The sequence below is a fragment of the Pleurodeles waltl genome, chromosome 8 (genome assembly GCF_031143425.1).
Source record: "Pleurodeles waltl isolate 20211129_DDA chromosome 8, aPleWal1.hap1.20221129, whole genome shotgun sequence".
Classification (NCBI taxonomy): Eukaryota; Metazoa; Chordata; class Amphibia; order Caudata; family Salamandridae; genus Pleurodeles; species Pleurodeles waltl.
Window position 1 is genome coordinate 1,144,671,192 of NC_090447.1, and position 19,900 is coordinate 1,144,691,091.

The 19,900-nt window shown below is 45.1% G+C and overlaps 1 protein-coding gene across 2 annotated transcripts in view; it reads right to left on the reverse strand.

Moving 5' to 3' along the window:
* Window positions 1–19,900, reverse strand: part of FNDC3A (fibronectin type III domain containing 3A) — a 1,418,915-nt gene that overhangs the window by 95,978 nt on the left and 1,303,037 nt on the right. For both annotated transcript variants that reach the window (XM_069205374.1, XM_069205375.1), the window contains one exon: window positions 2,908–3,120. In XM_069205374.1, the coding sequence (XP_069061475.1) occupies window positions 2,908–3,120 (213 nt within the window). The remainder of the gene's footprint in view (window positions 1–2,907; window positions 3,121–19,900) is intronic.

Below are 19,900 nucleotides of genomic sequence, written 5' to 3' on the forward strand. Positions count from 1 at the left end.
GGGGCCTGATGTGAAGGTCATCCGTATCAGGCCCTGTTGACTCAGTAATTCTAGTAACATGATCAGTGCTGGAGTGAACTGATATGCACGTATACTGGTCAACCGTTTCACAGACTCATAATACACACATCCTGGTTGTTGATCGGAAAATGCTCTGCTGCTTTACCATCATCATTGCTCCACTGTAGGATGAAGGCCCTTGGTGATTTATATCCTTAAAGATATAAACAAACTAATCCTCCATTGTTGTGTCCTGGGAGGCAAAATTGGCAGGCCAAGATGTGGACACCCAGCTAAAGTTAAAACTGTAGACTGTCCACACAGCTAAAAAGAATACTTGGACGCCAACAAAAGGAGATTCAATATGACAACCAAAAGCATATACAAATAGCTTGTCTCTTTTTTACTAAATGTATTTAACCCTACGTAGGTAAGTTGTTGGAAGAGTCTCAGCAGTATCTCTGCAAGAAAGCCACACATCACATATTGCAGAGACCCTTGGAGAGAAAGCTCATCTCTTTCGTATTCAAGTCCCATGCCCATTTTTATTGATTTTCTCATATTATTCTAAAGACAAGTAACAAGCATTTGCAATGCAATGGGTCTCACATTAGCTTGAGTTACTGGCATTGTAAAATTATAACTGGAATTTTCTTGCCACATAAATCGGTCAATCCTGCCTCATTATTTGATCTTTTCCTGATCCATAATTCCAGTGGCCCTACATATAACAAAAGCATTTCCATTTACCTTCAACCTCTATCTGCAGTCAAAAATGAACATTTTGCCATTTAGCATCCTAACTCAAATCTGCCATGCTAGTTCCAATAGAAAACCACTTCCACCACTCAACCATCAGAGTTGCTGGCTGGCTAACACAATTCCCCCCTCCCCAAAGAGACACAAGACAGCCACAGAGGACTAATGGGAGAAATAAACTAGAAGGGTCACCCAAACATATCAAGAGTGTTCAAACAGTCAAAGTGTAACAAGGTTAAGTTATCCTGAATCATGGGCATAATTGCAATAAGGAGAGATTAATAAAATATATGCATTATCATACAAACCCAATAAAAACCTTTATCAGAAATAAAGTTTTGGCATTAGACTGTAATGATCAGAACAGCCCCTAGAGGACATCATAATGAAAATAGCATTGGGAGAATCTTTCAAATGACTACACCCAAAACTAAGTACCAAAAACAGTAGCCCTCACAATGTTACACGAAGACACTATATACTATCTGGTCGAATAGAAATAAAACAAATTCAAATTAAAGATGTGTTCGATTTTGATGTTCCGGTAAAGTCCTAAACTTCTGTGATGCACTATTTTAAAAAGCAATTTTAGGAGCAAATTGAATTTTATGCCATAGTTTCTCTCCAACGTTCATCTCCATATTCGCTCGCCATTCAAGAGTGAGAGAAAGATTTTACAGCAGGCTAAGCACACCGGCTGATAGATGGATTCAATTATTAACCTGTAGAGAATTCCGCACACTTAATCTGCCTGACACATCCCTGCTACATTTAACAGTGACGTCCTAGTTACAAACTTCATTTCGCATACCCTACCATGGGCAAGCAGATGAGGGGCTTGTAAAGTTAACAAAGTGTAGGGGAAGCAAGGGAGTGAGCTGTCAGGAACAAATTTACAAGCCATCTGAAAGAAGAGTAAGCCTAGTACCGGTACCAACGCTGTCAGATTTGGTTCAGAAAAGGTAATCTGTTCCCTGCAGGCTGATGAGAATCCCAGCTCAGGCAATTTAAAAGTTTGTATTGCTAGCAGCTGTTTGTGCGTGGGCATGCTTCAAACAAAAAGAAATGGAAAATGCAAGAAGGTTTAATACGAACCAGATTCCACATTAATACAAACTTCCACAGCACTTTCAAGTATAGTGGTTTTCTCAGATTTACTGTTTGCACTCACAAAAGAAACTAGGATACAGAAAAAATGATATTGCACGGGAACTATCCTACAATGTATTTTTACCCAACTGGTTAATCCTCATTCATTTATCCGTTTGAGAGTTTTATGGAGCACCATACATCAGGGTGTTCACTTTGCAGCACTCAAGAAAAAGGATACATAACCAAACACTGCAAGAGTTCATAGGTCTTGCCTTTAAAGAGTTTCTTTGTATCAACACAAAGCAACTCCAGCATGGCTACCAGAGTGTAACGACACGTATGGATGCACAAAAGGCCTTGTTGCAAGAGGTAATAAAGAACAACCATTCGAGATGGCCACCAAAACATGCAAACAAGCAACAATTTTACCATTTTAACTATACATCAGAACATGCCCAATAGTCAGGTTAGAACAGAAAAGGAAAAAGATGAAATAAACTAAGCAAGAAAAGTAGGAAACAAACCACTCAGTAGAAGTTTATAGCTGCTTTTTAGATAAAGTGTAAAGCGCAGGAAAGAGGCCAGCAATGATGGGTGGGAGAGGGAGTAAGGAGGCAACAGATGGCCAACAAAAGGATCAATCAGTGAAGTCTGCTGGGAGAGGGGGGCCATCACACACTGTAACAGAAGGAAGCGTGATGTAGTGTCTTATTGAAACCCCCTTGGGAAGGAACTAAGCACAAATGGGGGGGGGGGGAACATTTTGAAAAATGGACCAATCAAAAAGAAACATTTAAGACAAGCACAACCAAGACCAAATGGCAAGAGTGGGCGTGGTTAAAATCCCATATTGAATACAACATGTCTTGCAGACAGTGCTGCCAAAGTCAACCTACAAATGTGTATTTTTTATGTCTACCTGTATTATCTTATATTGCAGTCAATGCCAATGTTTTTATAAGTTTGCTTGGGACTCTTCGTAAGAGGAGGATACAATTCATATTGCATAATCCTAAAGCAAACAGAGTATCAGAGAAGAATGCATTATACCCTCACCTCCCATTCTTATCTTCCATTTGAAGATGATACTGCATGGAATCTGCAGCTAATGCTCTTATTGCACCATCTCCCCATTTCAGTTTCAGGTTCTGGTGGCTGTACACAGCACACTCCAGGTGCGGTGGATCTGGCGGGAGAGGCTTTGTTTTCAGTTTCACTGTGTGGCTGAAAGGGCCGGCTCCAAGGCTGTTCAAAGCTTGAACTCGTATTCTAAAGAAACAGAGTAGAAAGCTTAGCATGGCTCAAAATCTACTACAGGCAGATTTATAATAGTTTTCACAGATAACATGTGTGCTTTATTTTTTTCCAAAGAAGCAGGTTGAGTAGATTTTAAATAATGAGTAAAAGTATTATTAAACCATAAATTATAATAATTTCCTCATCATACAGCATTAGAGTTACAAGATTGTTGTGAAATTCTGACATTTTTGCAGTTCACAATGTAGCTCCAGACTCTGCAAATGAGATCAATTCTTCCAAAGAGATACCATTCTACAAATGGTGGGTATGTGGTGCTTATAGCCAACCTAGACTGACAAGGTATTCTTAATCCAATTTCATCAGGTTCCCTACTGGTAATTAAATGTTCCTTTATTGTAAATACTCCCTACGTGCTGGAAATTCACAACAGTAAACATATACTTCACTCTTTAATGCATATTAGGTTGACTTGGTGTTAGTGGATTTGCAGGACCTGGGACTAATATTAATAATTCTTTCAAAATAAAAGTCCCTTTGGGTGATTTTTTTCTAAATTTGGTTTATGAAGAATGAGATTCTTTGAGGGCTATAAGCAGAGATTCATTATTTGGCATTTGTGAGAAACTGTGTGGTTGGGTGACTGGGGTGTGAGGCCTGGCCAAACAACAGCCACAATCCCATGCACGGTGAACCACAAAAAGTCACTAATTTAACTTGTGCTTATCCCTAGGCAGCTTGGCACAAAAAGCAGTAGGCTAAACTTAGAGGCAATGTTTTAAGTATTTATACAGCACACAAACAGCAATACAGTGAGAACACAACACAATACAAATCCCAAACTAATTAAGAAAAAAACAGAGAGGATGTTAATACATTAGTTGATACTGCAACTATCAAAATCCAATTAGTAGAACTGGAGTTATGAATTTGAAAAGACTTCAAAATAGCAAGTCATCAGTTTTAGAGAATGGCCACCTGTGCACCTTTAGCACCACAACCAAGGGCCCAGGAGTGGATGGAGTCCTCTTGGGGGTTCAAGACTCACTCATGCTGTGTCCAGGTGCAGTTTCAAGATGGTGGTAGCCTGTAATATCCCTGTGGCTCTGAACAGGAGGCCAGCTAATCTAGCCGTTGGAGTCACTTCTGAAGTTCTGGGTGCAGGTGAAGTTGCAGGCTCCACAGCTGGGCTGGCCTCTGAGGGTTCAAGGCAGGCTCCAGGGAGCAAAGCAGTCCTTCTAGGTTCAGCAGCAGTCTGGTGGAGTGCACAACAGGTCACGGCAGCAGGCAGCTTTTTGAGAGTCCTTCCGCGGGTCCAGTAGTGAACTGAGGAGTAGGTCTGAGAGCCCTATTTTTATACCTTGGTGCCCTGATCCTAGACATTGGGAGAAGTTTCCAGAAGGGTTCTCTGAAGTTCCAGGAATTTCCTGACTCCTGTGCCCTGGCTTCTAGCTGGCTGCACTGACAATACAGGGTTGTGAAGCCCTTTTGTGTGGCAGCAGAGCTCAGCCTACTCAGGTCTAAGTGGGGCTATGGTTAGTTCACACACCACCCCCATCAAATCAGTTAATACCCATTCAGGCTCTGCTAGTCCTACTATTGTGTGACTGTTTGAGGTGAATTCAGAAAGCCTCAAATGTCACTTAAACCCAGTCATGTGACAAAAGGCAGGCTACAGGCACAGAGGGATATGGGCAGCAAAATTAAAACTTTCTAAAAGCACAAACAATACAATGTTTCTGAAGGAATTATTTCAAATTTTGTCCTGCGTTGGTACCACAAGCCAACCAAAAACATCACCAAATGCAAATGCAGCTAAACAGAACACAACATAGAACATATTGGTATATGTAGGAAACTGGATCTCTATATGGTGCACTAAAAAGAAGTACACAGTGCAGAGAGTCCAGTGGATCCCCAGTTGGCTTGCAGAGGCAAAAGTATATAGGGCTAATGCTCTATTTTGAGGTTGTGTGGACGAGCAGTTAAGCTTATCAGAGGGTAGTGCTAAGCATTTATTGTACTCACAGAAGTAATAAATGAGGCACACTCAAAGACTAAATCCGAGACCAATTTAGAAAAATAACACTTCTTTTCATATATACTTTGAATCCAAGAACTTTGTTATAAGGTAAGTACGTTTTAAAGCATCAATACTTTTCAATGGGAAAAAAATCAACAAGTAGTGCAATTTCAGAGTTCTTCAATGTTAACCTACGGAAGGAAAACACATGCAGCAAGAAAACACTTTATGAATGCTCAAGGGACCGATCATGTAGACTTAAGTTGAGTACTGGGCAAGGTCAGGAGCACATCAGCAGGTCACTCTGGGCGGCACTGGGGGTCCGGCTGCAGAGGTGCCGTTCACGTCATGTGCCCAATGTAGTTCAATGGGGATTGGTCTCCATGGGTTTAGGCAGCAGGCTTGGACTGGGGGACCAGCTGGGAGCAACCAACTGGTAGGTCACAAACATGGGGAGCTCAGGGATGCAGTTGCATCTTAGGTCCACTTCTTCAAGGCCCAGGGGGGATGGATGTAGGGGTGTCATTTGGCGTCGTGTTTCATAGTCCTGAAGCACTCGCCATTGGGGGGTCATGTGGTATGAGGCTGCAGGTGACATCGGGGAGTCCAGGAGGGATGAAACCACAGTTGACTTGAGTACAGGAGCGCTGGGGGAACCAGGGATCCACTTCAACTTAGGCCAGTGGCGAAAACTGCAGTGGTTGCTGGAGACATCAGGTTTCTCTCACCTCAGAGGCTGTGGGAGAGGGGGCCTGAGTGCAGAGGCTGCAGGCGACTTCAGGGAGTCCAGGAGGGGTTAAACCACAATGGGCTCAGGCCAGCTGGGGAACCTTGTGGGCCCCGGTGGTCTGCTTCACCTCGAGTCATGGACAACAAGTGCAGTGGTGACTTCATGTGTCATTCTTTGTGGTCCCAGAGGCTGCAGAGACCCTTCCTGGGAGCTGATAGGAGAGCAGGTCCGCTCTTCATGGCAGAATGATCCATTCACTACCCAAACAGAGTGGTGCAGATTTTTCAGAACCTTGAGGTTACAATACTTTTTTGCAAATACGCCCAGTAGTAGCCCGGATGGTGCTGCTGGTCTACATCGATTGTCAACCTTATTCACCATGATTCCGATTCATTGGTCAAGAATATAAAAAAAAAGGGCTACAATATATTGATGATGTACTATTCATTTCGGAGGGATCTTCAGTTGAGTTACTCCAGTTCCACGAATGGCTGAATAACCAAGACGCCAATTTGAAGTTTACTCTTGAGCATAGTAACCATTTCATTACTTTTTTGGATTTGAGAATTATGGATGGTTATGGGTCTCTATTTGTAAGCCTCTATAGCAAACCCACGGCTCGAAATACTTTATTCAAATACACAAGCCATCACCCCAGAAATCTGTGAGATAACCTTCCTTTTGGACAATTTTAAGAATGAGACGAAATTGCACTAAAAGGGAAAATTACTTTGCAAAGGCTAAAATTCTGATGTCTAAACTAGTGATTAGGGGTTACCCTAAAGATTGGTTAAAAGATCACTTTAAAAAAGCTTGGTATTATGTTCAGGAGGCATTATTACAGTTTAAAAACAAAACTCCATCCACTAGACTAACGTGTCATTACCTTTGGCAACGTGTCCAGTACGATTAGGAAGATAATTCTTAGAAACTGGTAGTTGCTAGAAACCCCTACTTGCCTTCAAAAGAGGGAGAAATCAGAGTGACCGTCTGGTCTGTGCTTATGTTGAACCTGACCCAAGGACTTTGAGAAATGTTTGGGGTCTGTCTCCCATGTATGGTCATTTTCCTTGTGGAGACCGCACAGCTTTTCAAATACAAAAAAGTGAAATCTTGTTTTGTCACTAAAAGAGTGTGGCATATACGGCTGTGGAACCAAAAATGTGATTCACTGCACTGAATATCCTTGTGTATTGTATAACACTGGTAAAGCTACATAAGAGGTACGAAAATGTAACACACAGCACCAATCTCGGATATACTGTAATGCTGTAAATGTCCTTTTAGTGTATCATTACAGACATCAGTGGCATGCACCAAACGCTATGAAATGGTTTGTTCTGGAAGTGGTGAAATGCTCCAGAAGGAGACATGATGTGGACCATTTGCTAACAAATGAAAGAAAACCAATGGATTTGGCTGGCTGATAGTCTTAAGAAAGGACTGAATCAACATGTGGAATGGCATGTGTTGGCTATTCAGTGAACTGTTAAGTGTTGGTGTGCTTGTGGTTCCCTTGTGGAATTCACCTGGATTGTGGCTAGAAGTCTGCTTGAGTACAGTTTAAACATAATGTTCAGGTTTCTATGGCCCTGGTAGCTACTCATAATGCACGAAATAGATGGAAAAGGATATTTAAAATGTCTGGGTTGGTTCTTAACACTTGCACAGTTACCAGCAGTGTAGAATATCCTGAATAAGATGGCTCCTATGGTTCACTTTTGATGTTTGATTATCGTCTCAGGCTCTGTTCTTTTTCCTGATAGGTGCTAATATTGTTTTATTACAGTTTTTATGTTTTTTTGGTGCCAGATAATCTAATGAATTGCTTGTAGCCACAATGAGAATCTTTTCTGCAATACTTTACTGATCGGGCTATCTTTATAAGATGGCTGCCACTGTTTCAGGTGGGATCATGTGGCCCTGAGTGATGCGTTTTAATCGTTAGCGTGCTTGTGCTTCACCCGGCATCTTGCAGACTGAAGTTGATTTGAGCAGCACTGCTGTCGGCGCTGACTTGTGCAGCTTCTTTGGTAAGTGTGAGGGTGTTAGATTTGCTATACCTTATTATTTTCGTTATTTTTTATTTTTTATCTGCATTAACTATGATAGGATTGTTGGGCACATCTCATAAATGAATGCATATTTTGTTATAGAGAATTGATGCAACTGGTTTGTAATCCATTCCTCATGGTTGTTCGGTAAGAAGTATGATGCTGATACATATGCGAGTTGGGTATGGCTAGTTAAGCATTTTGGGATGTTTTCCTAATGCTTATGTCTTTTACTTAGATTTGGAGAGATGGATGAATGATTTGGTTGGTTTGTGCATTTTGGTAAGATCCTAGTGGTGACATGGACAGCTCCACGTTGGTGGTTTGGGTGTGTGCTGGTCACCAAATTGGCACTATATGGGTTGCCTATTAGTCACAGTGCAGGGGGTGACACACTGCACAATGTTTTGTTGTTGGCAAGCGGTACACTTCTATTTTAATTTTAATTTTATAGTGGTGCTGTCCTGAACACTGTGTTCTGATGATAGTCTCATGGACCGGTTGGCAACTTTGAGACTGAAAACATCAACAACTCCTTTTAACGACACAGATGGCATCACCTTGCTGATGTGTCCTTGACATTTCGGAGATATATTTTCGAGACTTATGCTTCCTGATTGAAGAATCTATTTTCAGTTAAGAGGAGTTTTAGCCTCTCGATTATCCCTGGATTTGTACCATTTAAAGTGTGCCCATGGTGTATTATTTCTGTGGGGCGGTGTCAGAGTTGATTGTTAAATCTATTTTCACTCATGGATTCTGTTGGTCTGATTGAATACATCAATTAATAAATACAGAAATGTTTGTATCACAATATGCTCTGTGATGTTGTAGGAAGTTGGCTCTGTATATACTATTTCAAAGTAAGAAATAGTGTGCACAGCGTCCAAGGGTTACCCTTAGAGGTAAGATAGTGGCAAAAGTAGATAATTCTAATGCTCTATTTTGTGGTAGTGTGGTTGAGCAGTAGGCTTATCAGAGGGTAGTGTTAAGCATTTGTTGTACACACATAGGCAATAAATGAGGAACACACACTCAAACACTTACTTCAGGACAGTCGGGTGCAGAGGTCAAGGAGGTGCCCAAAACACATAGGCACCTATGGAGAACAGGGGTGCTCCGGTTCCAGTCTGCCAGCAGGTAAGTACCTGCGTCCTCAGGGGAGCAGACCAGGGGGGTTTTGTACACCACTGGGGGGGGGGGGGGGTCACAAGTAGGCACACAAAACACACCCTCAGCGGCACAGGGGCAGCCGGGTGCAGTGTGCAAAGCAGGCGTCAGGTTTTGTATAGGTTTCAAAGGAGGGACCCGGGGTCACTCTAGCGGTGCAGGCAGGCGCAGGGGGGGCTTCTCGGGACAGCCACCACCTGGACAAGGCAGAGGGTCACCTGGGGGTCACTCCTGCGTCGAAGTTCAGTTCCTTCAGGTCCTGGGGGCTGCAGGTGCAGTGTTGGTTCCAGGCATTGGGTCCCTTGTTACAGGCAGTTGCGGTCGGGGGGGGCTCTGGATTCTGTCTGCAGGCGTCGTTGTGGGGGCACAGGGGGGGTCGTCTCTGGTTACTCACGGGCTCGCAGTCGCCGGGGAGTCCTCCCTGAGGTGTTGGTTTTCTGCAGGTCGAGCCGGGGGCGTCGGGTGCAGAGTGTAGAGTCTCACACTTCCAGCGGCAAACGTGAAGTCTTTGGAAGTTGCTTCTTTGTTGCAAATAAGTAGCTGGTTTTGAACAGGGCCGCTGTTCATGGGAGTTTCTTGGTCCTTCAGTCCAGGGCAGTCCTCTGAGGCTTCAGAGGTCGCTGGTCCCTGTTGGATGTGTCGCTGGAGCAGGTTTTCGAAGTTGGAGACAGGCCGGTAGGGCTGGGGCCAAAGCAGTTGTTGTCTTCCTCCTCCTCTGCAGGCTTGTAGGTCAGCAGTCCGTCTTCTTTCTTCAGGTTGCAGGAATCTGATTTCCTGGGATCTGGGGAGCTCCTAAATACTGAATTTAGGGGTGTGTTTAGGTCTGCGAGGGCAGCAACCAATGACTGCTGTCCTGAAGGGTGGCTACACCCTCTTTGTGCCTCCTCCCTGAGGGGAGGGGGGCACATCCCTAATCCTATTGGGGGAATCCTCCAAACTTAAGATGGAGGATTTCTAACGGCAGGGGTCACCTCAGCTCAGGACACCTTAGGGGCTATCCTGACTGGTGGGTGACTCCTCCTTGTTTCTCTCATTATCTCCTCCAGCCTTGCCGCCAAAAGTGGGGGCAGTGGCCAGAGGGGCGGGCATATCCACCAGCTGGGATGCCCTGGGGCGCTGTAACAAAAAGGGTGAGCCTTTGAGGCTCACCGACAGGTGATACAGTTCCTGCAGGGGGAGGTGAGAAGCACCTCCACCCAGTACAGGCTTTGTTCCTGGCCACAGAGTGGCAATGGCACTCTCCCCATGTGGCCAGAAACTCATCTGGTTGTGGCAGGCTGGCAGAAACTGGTCAGCCCAACACTAGAAGTTGGATTGGTATTCAGGGGGCATCTCTAAGATGCCCTCTGGGTGCATTTTACAATAAATTGCACACTGGCATTAGTGTGCATTTATTGTGCTGAGAAGTTTGATACCAAACCTCCCAGTTTTCAGTGTAGCCATTATGGAACTGTGGAGTTTGTGTTTGACAAACTCCCAGACCATATACTCTTATGGCTACCCTGCACTTACAATGTCTAACGTTTGCTTAGACACTGTAGGGACATAGTGCTCATGCACATATGTCCTCACCTGTGGCTTAGTGCACCCTGCCTTAGGGCTGTAAGGCCTGCTAGAGGGGTGACTTACCTATGCCACAGGCAGTGTGAGGTTGGCATGGCACTCTGAGGGGGGTGCTATGTCGACTTAGTCTTTTTCTCCCTACCAGCACACAAGCTGTGAGGCAGTGTGCATGTGCTGAGTGAGGGGTCTCCAGGGTGGCATAAGACATGCTTCAGCCCTTAGAGACCTTCCCTGGCATCAGGGCCCTTGGTACCAGGGGTACCACTTACAAGGGACTTATCTGAGTGCCAGGGCTGTGCCAATTGTGGAAGCAAAGGTAGTTTAGGGAAAGAACACTGGTGCTGGGGCCTGGTTAGCAGGGTCCCAGCACACTTTCAATCATAACTTGGCATCAGCAAAAGGCAAAAAGTCAGGGGGTAACCATGCCAAGGAGGCATTTCCTTACAGATACCTAGAGAAGAGATTGACTATTGGGGCATCCCTGATTTAGTAGCCAAAACGCAAACCCAGATGCCTAGAACAGCTCTGCAGTTGATCAACACTTCCTTAACCCATAGACTATGTGCATGCTATGGGGGTTCCATTTCTAACACCCAGGCTATGTCTACATTTGAAAGGGGTCACTATAATAGTTGCATTGATTATATATTAATGGATATCAGACTATGGAGTGAATGAATTGATAGGGCGATGTAGCCAAGATTTGAAATTGCCCATGATCCCTTGGTTCACCACTTCAAAAGGTATTTGATCATAGGGTGAACAGATAGTTCTCCTTTTAAAAACACTGGATAAGCCTTTCAAATGATAGGAAAATGTGAAATGGGATAAAAATATTAATACGCCTCAAATCATTGAGTCTATTTGTAATAAAACAGCCTTAATGTTAGAATGTTTTCTAGATAACTTATTCAACTTTCATGTATTCCTGAAAGAGCATAATCAATTATTTGATTAACTCGCTAACCTTTTCAGGATAGAGTCGTTGTCAGGCCAAACTCAAAAGAAAGGTAAAGACTGGTTTAATAAGGGCTGTAGGATGAAGAAAACAAAGCTTGGCTGAGCAATATAATTGGTGGTTAGTGTGGTAACCAGAGTCTCCAGAGTGGAGTTTACTCAGTCTATTAAAGAAGATAAACGTGACTGCGATCATAGGCTATGGGAAGATCTTCTCAACGACTCCAGTTGCAATGACACAAGAACGTTCTGGCACACAGTGTTCAATGGCATTCTCAATTCTATTATGAAACCAGAGGTGCACACTGAGGCAACTGAATGGGTGACATATTTTGAAGCTTTACATAATGATTTAGCGGAAATTGAGGTTACTAACCCCTCATGTTGAACTTATTTAGCTATGTGTTTTGGAACTCGGACATTCAGCCTTCTGTTCATTACAAGACACACTGATGGCCATTACTGCTCAAAAAAAGGCCAAAGCTCTGGGTCTGGAGAAAATATCCTCAGATCTCTTTTTGGCTGAACTGGAAATTTGGACCCCATATATAAATATAATCTCAAACGCAACTCCTTACAGGGCACCAACACAAGATTCCTGGAGGGGAGCTGAGATAGTGCCAATCCATAAACAAGGCAGGCAGATTGATCCCAATAACTATCATCCAATTAGCTTGCTAGATAATTTGCAGAAAATATTCTGCAAACAGGTGATGGACAAAGACTGGATGACTGATAATAACATTCTGAGTGCGTTTGAAAAGGGAGTTAAGGCCAAAGACTAGCAATAATGACCAAGTCTTTCGCCTTCTTTTCTTAAGGCAGAAGACGATTGACATTGCAGTAGGTAGCCTATACGTCACTTCTGTTTATTTAAATAGCAGCCTTTGATAAGGTCCCAAGAGAGAAGTTGTGGGAGGTCATGGCTTCATTGGGAGTTCTCCATGATTTATTGGTTGCAATCAGAAGCTTACACACACATAATTCTGCTCAAGTAAAATTGGGCACAAACAAAAGAGGTGACTGAAAGGATTAAGGTAAATAAGGGTAATTATCAAGGCTGTGTCCTGGCACCCTCGATTATCCTTCTTTTTACGAATGAGTGCACTGATTACTTAGTAAAATGTGAGAACGATTCACAAATTTGGTATGTAAGAACGTACTTGTGTTATGGAGAAAACAAAATGTATAGCATTTAACCTTCACAAAAGATTTAGGGGGGTGGGAAACAATGCACTTGAAAAATGTAACTGAGGCTGATTACCTGGGTGACAAGATATCAGACTTGTATGTGCTGTGTGAGCAGAGTGCTAAATGTGTATCCCTATTAAAGCATAGATAAAGTGTGTTAATTAAGTTCTTTAACTGTGGTAATACTTACATTGTATCACCTGAATTAGAGAGATACAGAGCCCAGGCTACAAGGGCTGGTTTTTACGGTTCAGAATCATGATGCCATTGTAAAATGGATGGTTTAGAGAATGCAAAAATGTTTTTATAAGGGCCCGGCTGAAGCTCCCAAGAAGTGCCCTGTTAGTCCCTACTAGATTAGATCTGTGTTTTAAATAAATCATAGGCCATGCTGAGTTGTGCCCTATCATATTTTGGATAAAAATGGGGACCACCAGCTGCTTGGCACCTATAGAGAAGGCCTACTCGACAATTTCATACTCTGTGGCCACAAAAACCTCGTGGTTGAAATACATACTTATTAACTAGGTTAGTGTTTGATGAATACTGGCATAATGTCTAGTGTGTTAGTAAGCACAATTATTGGGCGTTAGACCTGACAGCCTTAGCGTGGTCATCCCCCAACGTTTTGCCTGCCTCCCTCCACTTTTCTGACACTGTTTTGCTGGCTTTAGGACTCTGCGCACTTTACCACTGCTAACCAGTGCTAAAGTGCATATGATCTCGCCCTTAAAACATGGTAACATTGGTTCATACCCTATTGGCATATTTGATCTACTTGTAAGTCCCTAAGAAAGTGCACTATATGTGCCCAGGGCCTTTAGATTAAATGTTGCTAATGGGCCTGCAGCACTGGTTGTGCCACCCACATGCGTAGCCCCTTAACCATGTCTCAGGTCCGCCATTGCAAGGCCTGTGTGTGCAGTTTCACTGCCACTTCGACTTGCATTTAAAAGTACTTGCCAAGCCCTAAACTCCCCTTTTTCTACATGTAAGTCATCCCTAAGGTGGGCCCTAGGTAACCCACAGGGCAGGGTGCTGAGTAGGTAAAAAGTAGGACATATACCTATGTGTCGTACATGTCCTGGTAGTGGACAACTCCAAATTTGTTTTCCACTACTGTAGGAAGCTAGCTCTGTATATACTATTTCAAAGTGAGAGACAGTGTGCACAGAGTCCAGGGGTTCCCCTTAGAGGTTGGTAGTGGCAATAACAAATAATACTAATGCTCTATTTGTGGTAGTGTGGTCGAACAGTTAGGCTTATCAGAGGGTAGTGTTAAGCATTTGTTGTACACACACAGGCAATACATGGGAACACACACTCAAAGACTTAACTCCAGGCCAATAGGTTTTTGTATAGAAAAATATTATTTTCTTAATTTATTTTAGAACCACAAGATTCAGAATTCAAGTAAGTACATAAATTGTAAAGTACTTGGCATAGGTAAATATAGAACTTTGAATGACCACAGTAATGTACACAGTTTGGCATAAAATGGCAATAAGCTATATCACCTGCGAAAAATACCACAAGAGGAAGGAAGCTGGAGGGCTTCCATGGACTTTGCCACCTCATTATCCTTCTTCATCTTTTCTACTTGTAGGCCGAAAAGATGCTCTTTGTCATATGGAACATTTAGGATTGTCTGCTGAACCTCGTTTGAAATTATAAATACGCAGCCACGCATGCCGGTGTAGGAGAATATTAGTTATAATACCTCTAGCTGCTGTATCAGCAGAGTCCAAACCACAGAGTATGGCATTATTTGAAATTAGCTGTCCCTCATTGACGATTTCTTCCCCCTTTTTCCTATGTCCCTCTGAGAGGTATTGGAGTAACTTCTTTATTTCATACCAGTGTGCACAATCATATCTCGCTAGAAGTCCCTGAGTATTGGCAATATGCTAATGATTTGCTGCTTGAGTAGCAACACGCTTGCTAGAAGAGTAGTACAACTTACTTACCTTCGGTAATGATATATCTGGTAGAGACATTTTCTAGTTGCAGATTCCTTACCTTTGAATTTCTCCAGGCATCAGTCTGGATCCGCAGATTTTTCTTCCAGCAGTACCTCTGTGCGACGCCAGGTGGCATTGGTCGACTCTGCAGGCGTTGTTGGCATTGTGGTCTCTGTGATGAAGTTTCAGTCGTATATAGACATCACCCCGGCACTCTGACGTCAGTTTCTTTTCACGACTTTCCACGTCAGTAGCGCAGAGCCATGAAGAACACTGAGAATGGTGCACCAAAACTAGGGCCCTTAAAGGGAAGATCCTGTTCCTACAAATCACTTTGCAGGGGAGGATGGGCGGGTCGGTAAGGAATCTGCAACTAGAATATGTCTCTACCAGATATATCGTTACCAAAGGTAAGTAACTTGAACATCTTATAGAGACTTCTAGTTGCAGATGCCTTACCTTTGAATAGATACCCGGGAAATACCATCCCCGGTGGTGAGCTGCAAACCAAGATCACACCAGGAAGTCCTGAAGGACCAAACGGCCAAACTAGCTGTCCCTGCGGACCTAACTGTCCAGGCAGTAGTGTCTGGTAAAAGTGTGCAGAGATGCTCAAGTTGCTGCCTGACAGATGTCCAGAACTGGAACGCCCCACGCTAGCGCTGTAGTAATGGCAGTAAGCTCCGGTGGAGTGAGCACGCGTACCACATTTTGATTCCCAAGGGCACCCATCTTGAAATGGTCCTCTTCTGCACCGCGTTCCCCTTCTTTGCACCCACATATCCCACAAAGAGTTGATCGTCCACCTGGAAGTTTTTGGTACAATCAAGGTAGAACGGCAACACTCTTTTTGGATCCAGACAGTGGAGTCTCTCCTCTTCATGTGAGGGTGCATAAAAGGTGGGCAAAGTGATGGACTGCCCGATATGGAAGGGTGTCACTACTTTGGGTAGAAAAGAAGCCCTTGTGCGAAGTACCACTTTGTCAGGGTGTATTGCCAGGAACAGTGGTTTAGATGAAAGAGATTGGAGCTCACTTACTCTGCGGGTAGAGGTGATGGCAACCAAGAAGACAGTTTTGAGGTTTAAGAGCCGTAAAGGGTAGTTGTGAAGCGGATCAAATTGGGCATACATAAGGTATGTTACGACTAGGTTCAGATCCCATTGGGGCATGATGAATGGGATAGGAGGAAAAAGATGTGTGAGGCCTTTACGAAACTTCCCAACAATGGGAGATTTGAATAAAGAAGGTTGATCTGGTAACCTCAAGATAGCAAGAGAGCATCACTTAAGGGTGCCCAGGGTAGAGCCTTATTGGGCAAGTGAAAGAATAAAGAGAAGAACTTGAGAGAGAGGAGCAGTTAGAGGATCAACAGATTTGTCGATGCACCATGCCCCAAATTTCTTCCAACGACAGGCTATAAAGTTTTGGTTGAGGGACGCCTAGCTGCCAAGATGACGTTACAGACCTCAGGTGATAGGTCAAAAGATGTCAACTGTTGCCGCTCAATCTCCACGGAAGGAGGCGGAGGGTGGACAGGTTTGGGTGGATGACCCTCCCCTGTTGCTGCAAAAAAGATCCTCCCGAAAAGGCAGTCTGATCGGAGGAGCTATAGCCATGCTCAAGAGCTCGGGACATCAGACTCTTCGTGCTCAGTCCAGATCTACCAGGATCCACCAGGATTACTTGGGCCCAGTCTTGCCTGATCTACTTCAGAATTCTGGGCAGAAGTGGTATGGGCGGAAAGGCGTACAGGAGGTGTGAGTTCCACTCGTGATGAAAAGCGTCGACAAACGAGTGCCGCCTTGGAAACTCCAAGGCGCAAAACAGCTGACATTGCGCGTTCTCTAGGAAGGCAAATAAGTCTAACCAAGATTCTCCCCAGTGATGGAAGAAACATTGCGCCACCTCCAGACAGAGACACCGTTCGTGATCGACCACACATCGGTGGCTGAGTTCGCCTTCCCTGGCGTTCAGGGAGCCCGCCAGGTGTTGAACCACCAGAGAAATGCCCTGATGTTCCAGCCAAGTCCAGAGGCGAAGAGCCTCTTGACAAAGGGTCCACAACCCCATTCCGCCTTGTTTGTTGCAGTACCACATGGCGGTGGTGTTGTCTGTGAACACCTGCACTGCTTTCCCTTTGAGAGACGGAAGAAATGCTTTTAATGCTAGTCGAATCGTTCGGAGCTCCACAAGGTTGATATGGAGCCCGGTTTCCACCAGAGACCAGAGGCCTCTGATCTCCACCTCTCCCATGTGGCTGCCCCATCCCAAGAGTGACGCATCTGTCACCACTGTAAGATCTGGTTGGGGAAAGGAGAGGGATCTGCCTTTGACCCAATCCTGATTTGTTAACCACTACTGCAGATCTCTCCAAGTTCCTTCTGAGATCTGGACCTAGTCTGAGATATTCACCTGATGCTGCGCCCACTGGAACTTCAGGTCCCACTGCAGAGCCCGCATATGTAACTGGCCTTTTGAACCAGCAGGATACAGGAGGCCATGAGGCCCAGCAGCCTCAGAGTCATTCTCACTGAAATCCAGGATAGAGGCTGAAACATCGGTATCATGGCCCAAATATCCTGGACTTGCTTTTCGGGAGGATACGCCTGAAACTGCACTGTATCCAGAACAGCTCCCATGAAAGGGAGCATCTGAGAAGGAGTCAGGTGTGACTTCGGCACCTTGATCGTGAACCCCAGCGAATGCAAAAGGTTTGCCGTAGTCTGGAGGTAGGAGACGACTTTCTGGGGCGAGTTTGCATTCAACAGCCAATCGTCGAGGTGGGAGAAGACTGGAACCCTGTACCTGCACTGGTGAGCTGCCTCCACTACCATCACTTTCATGAACACCCGAGGGGCACTGGTAAGGCCAAAAGGGAGCACAGTGAACTGAAAGTGCTCATGACCTACCACGAATAATAGATAATGTCTGTGGGCCGGCAAGACGGGAATGTGGAAATATGCGTCTTGCAAGTCCAACACTACCATCCTGTCTCTTGGATCCAGGGCAGATAAGACCTGAGCCAATGTCAAAATTTTGAACTTCTCCTTATTGAGGAGGAGATTGAGGGACAGAAGATCTAATATAGGACGAAGATCTTTGTCCTTTTTCGGTACCAGAAAGTAGTGGGAACAACAACCACAACCTACTTCTGGCAAAGGGACCCTCTCTATAGCTCCTTTGGCCAAAAGGGCTTGGACGTCTTTGTGGAAAAGCACCATATGATCCTCCGATAGAGGGGATGTCACAAAGGGGAGGAAGTAGCCCGTTCGGACGATCTGGAGGACCCACCTGTCCGAGGTAATGGATTGCCATTGCGGCAGGTGATGGCAAATCCTGCCACCAACTGGTCCCTGGTGTACCCGCGGAGTGGGAAGGTTAGGAGGCTGAGGAGCGGGCGGAAGTGTAGTGGGAGAGCCGCTGGCTCCCTGATCCTCAGGAACCCGCCTCCGTGCAGCGGCTGTACAGCATGCACGTGTCGATGGCTAGGGGGGAAAAGAACGCTGTTGGTTGCCCTTCCGTAGCCACAAAAGAGGGGAAAGGCGGACTGCTGGGGTCTAGAAGCAGGTGCGAGGCCAAGGGACCGGGCCGTGGCTCGGGAATCCTTGAAGCGCTTGAGCGCAGAGTCCGCCTTGTCTTCAAAGAGACGTGTGCCATCAAAGGGCATGTCCATCAAGGATTGCTGGACATCCCCTAAGAAGCCAGATGTTCTCAGCCAGGCATGGCATCTCAATGCCACCGTTGATGCAACCGATCTGTCCAGAGAGTCGGTCGTATCCAGCCCACAACGAATCATGAACTTTGCTTCGTCCCTCCCATCTGTCACAGCTTGGGAAAGTACAGTCCGGGCCTCCTCTGGAACTCTAAGCAGCACTTGCGTGACCGAAAACATCTTCTTCCCCAAGTTGTCCAGTCTTTTTGATTCCATATCTGGGGGAGCGGTAGGGAATGCACCCGATGAAGATGAAGCCGGGATGACAAGGCTCTCAGGCGTGGGATGTTGAGGGAAGAATTTGGGGTCTGATGGTGCAGGTCTATGGCAGCGTGCAATCATCCTATTCACAGGAGCCCCTGTGCTGGGTCTGGACCAGGTACCCAAGAGGACATCAGTCATTGCTTCATTAAACGGGAGAAGAGGTTCGGAAGAGAAAGAACCCGGTTAAAGCACCTCGTTAGAAGATTAGTCCTAACTTCCACAGAAGGAAACTGAAGGTCCAGGACCTCAGCCACCCTTCTTACCGCAATAGAGTAAGAAGCTCCCTCCTCCGTAGCCACTGAAGGGAGAGAGAGCATGCCAATGTCAGGGGAGGTGTCCAGACCACTGGCGTCACCCAATTGCTGTACGCAGTTCATGTTAGGGTCAAGCTGGTATTCCAAAGGGCCCAGCGGCCCCTTCTACACTCCATATCCATACCCAAAGGTATCAGGGTCTGGATCCACCCTAGGCCCAGGGGAGCCCATGGAGAATACAATCGGCCTTGATCGATGCCGTTCCGGCTCCGGGTTGTCAGGTATAAATTTAGGATTGATGTCGATTCTGGGCACAATTGGAATCAGGACCGTAGATGTCTTACCTGACCACGGGGAAGGTTGCGCTGGTATGACAGGCGTTGGATGGATCCAGAGGCAGATCCGCAGGGACCCTCCGGAGTTGAGGCCGAAGCCAACCACTTGAGTGCTGAGGGTGGATAAGTCTTCCCAAAAATGAGGCGCATGGCCCTGTTGTGTAGCCATTTTAGTTATAGCTCCATGCACGATATTTTAGCACACTAGGCCAGCCACTGTGCAATTCAACTTAGATATATTTTATTCAGTTTTGTTTATTATTTTAACAATAGCCACATTTGTGGTCTTGTTTTATTTCTCTCTATCTAGCTGTTCTTGCCTAGGCCAGCACTGACATTTCTTTCACTCTGTGCTTCTCTCAAGGGTACAGTAAGACAGGTTGCCGGTAAACGTGGTAAGCGTTTTGTCTCTGGTCTGGAGCAAAACCCAGATTAGGGTGATAGGTGTAACCTGTAGTGGGTTAAGACTCAGTCTCCCACACCGCAGGCAATTCTGCTGCTCAAATCCAGTAGTCTCATTAGGATAATGAGAGCCTACGCGACAGCCTCATAGAATTATATGAGTTGAGCAGGGG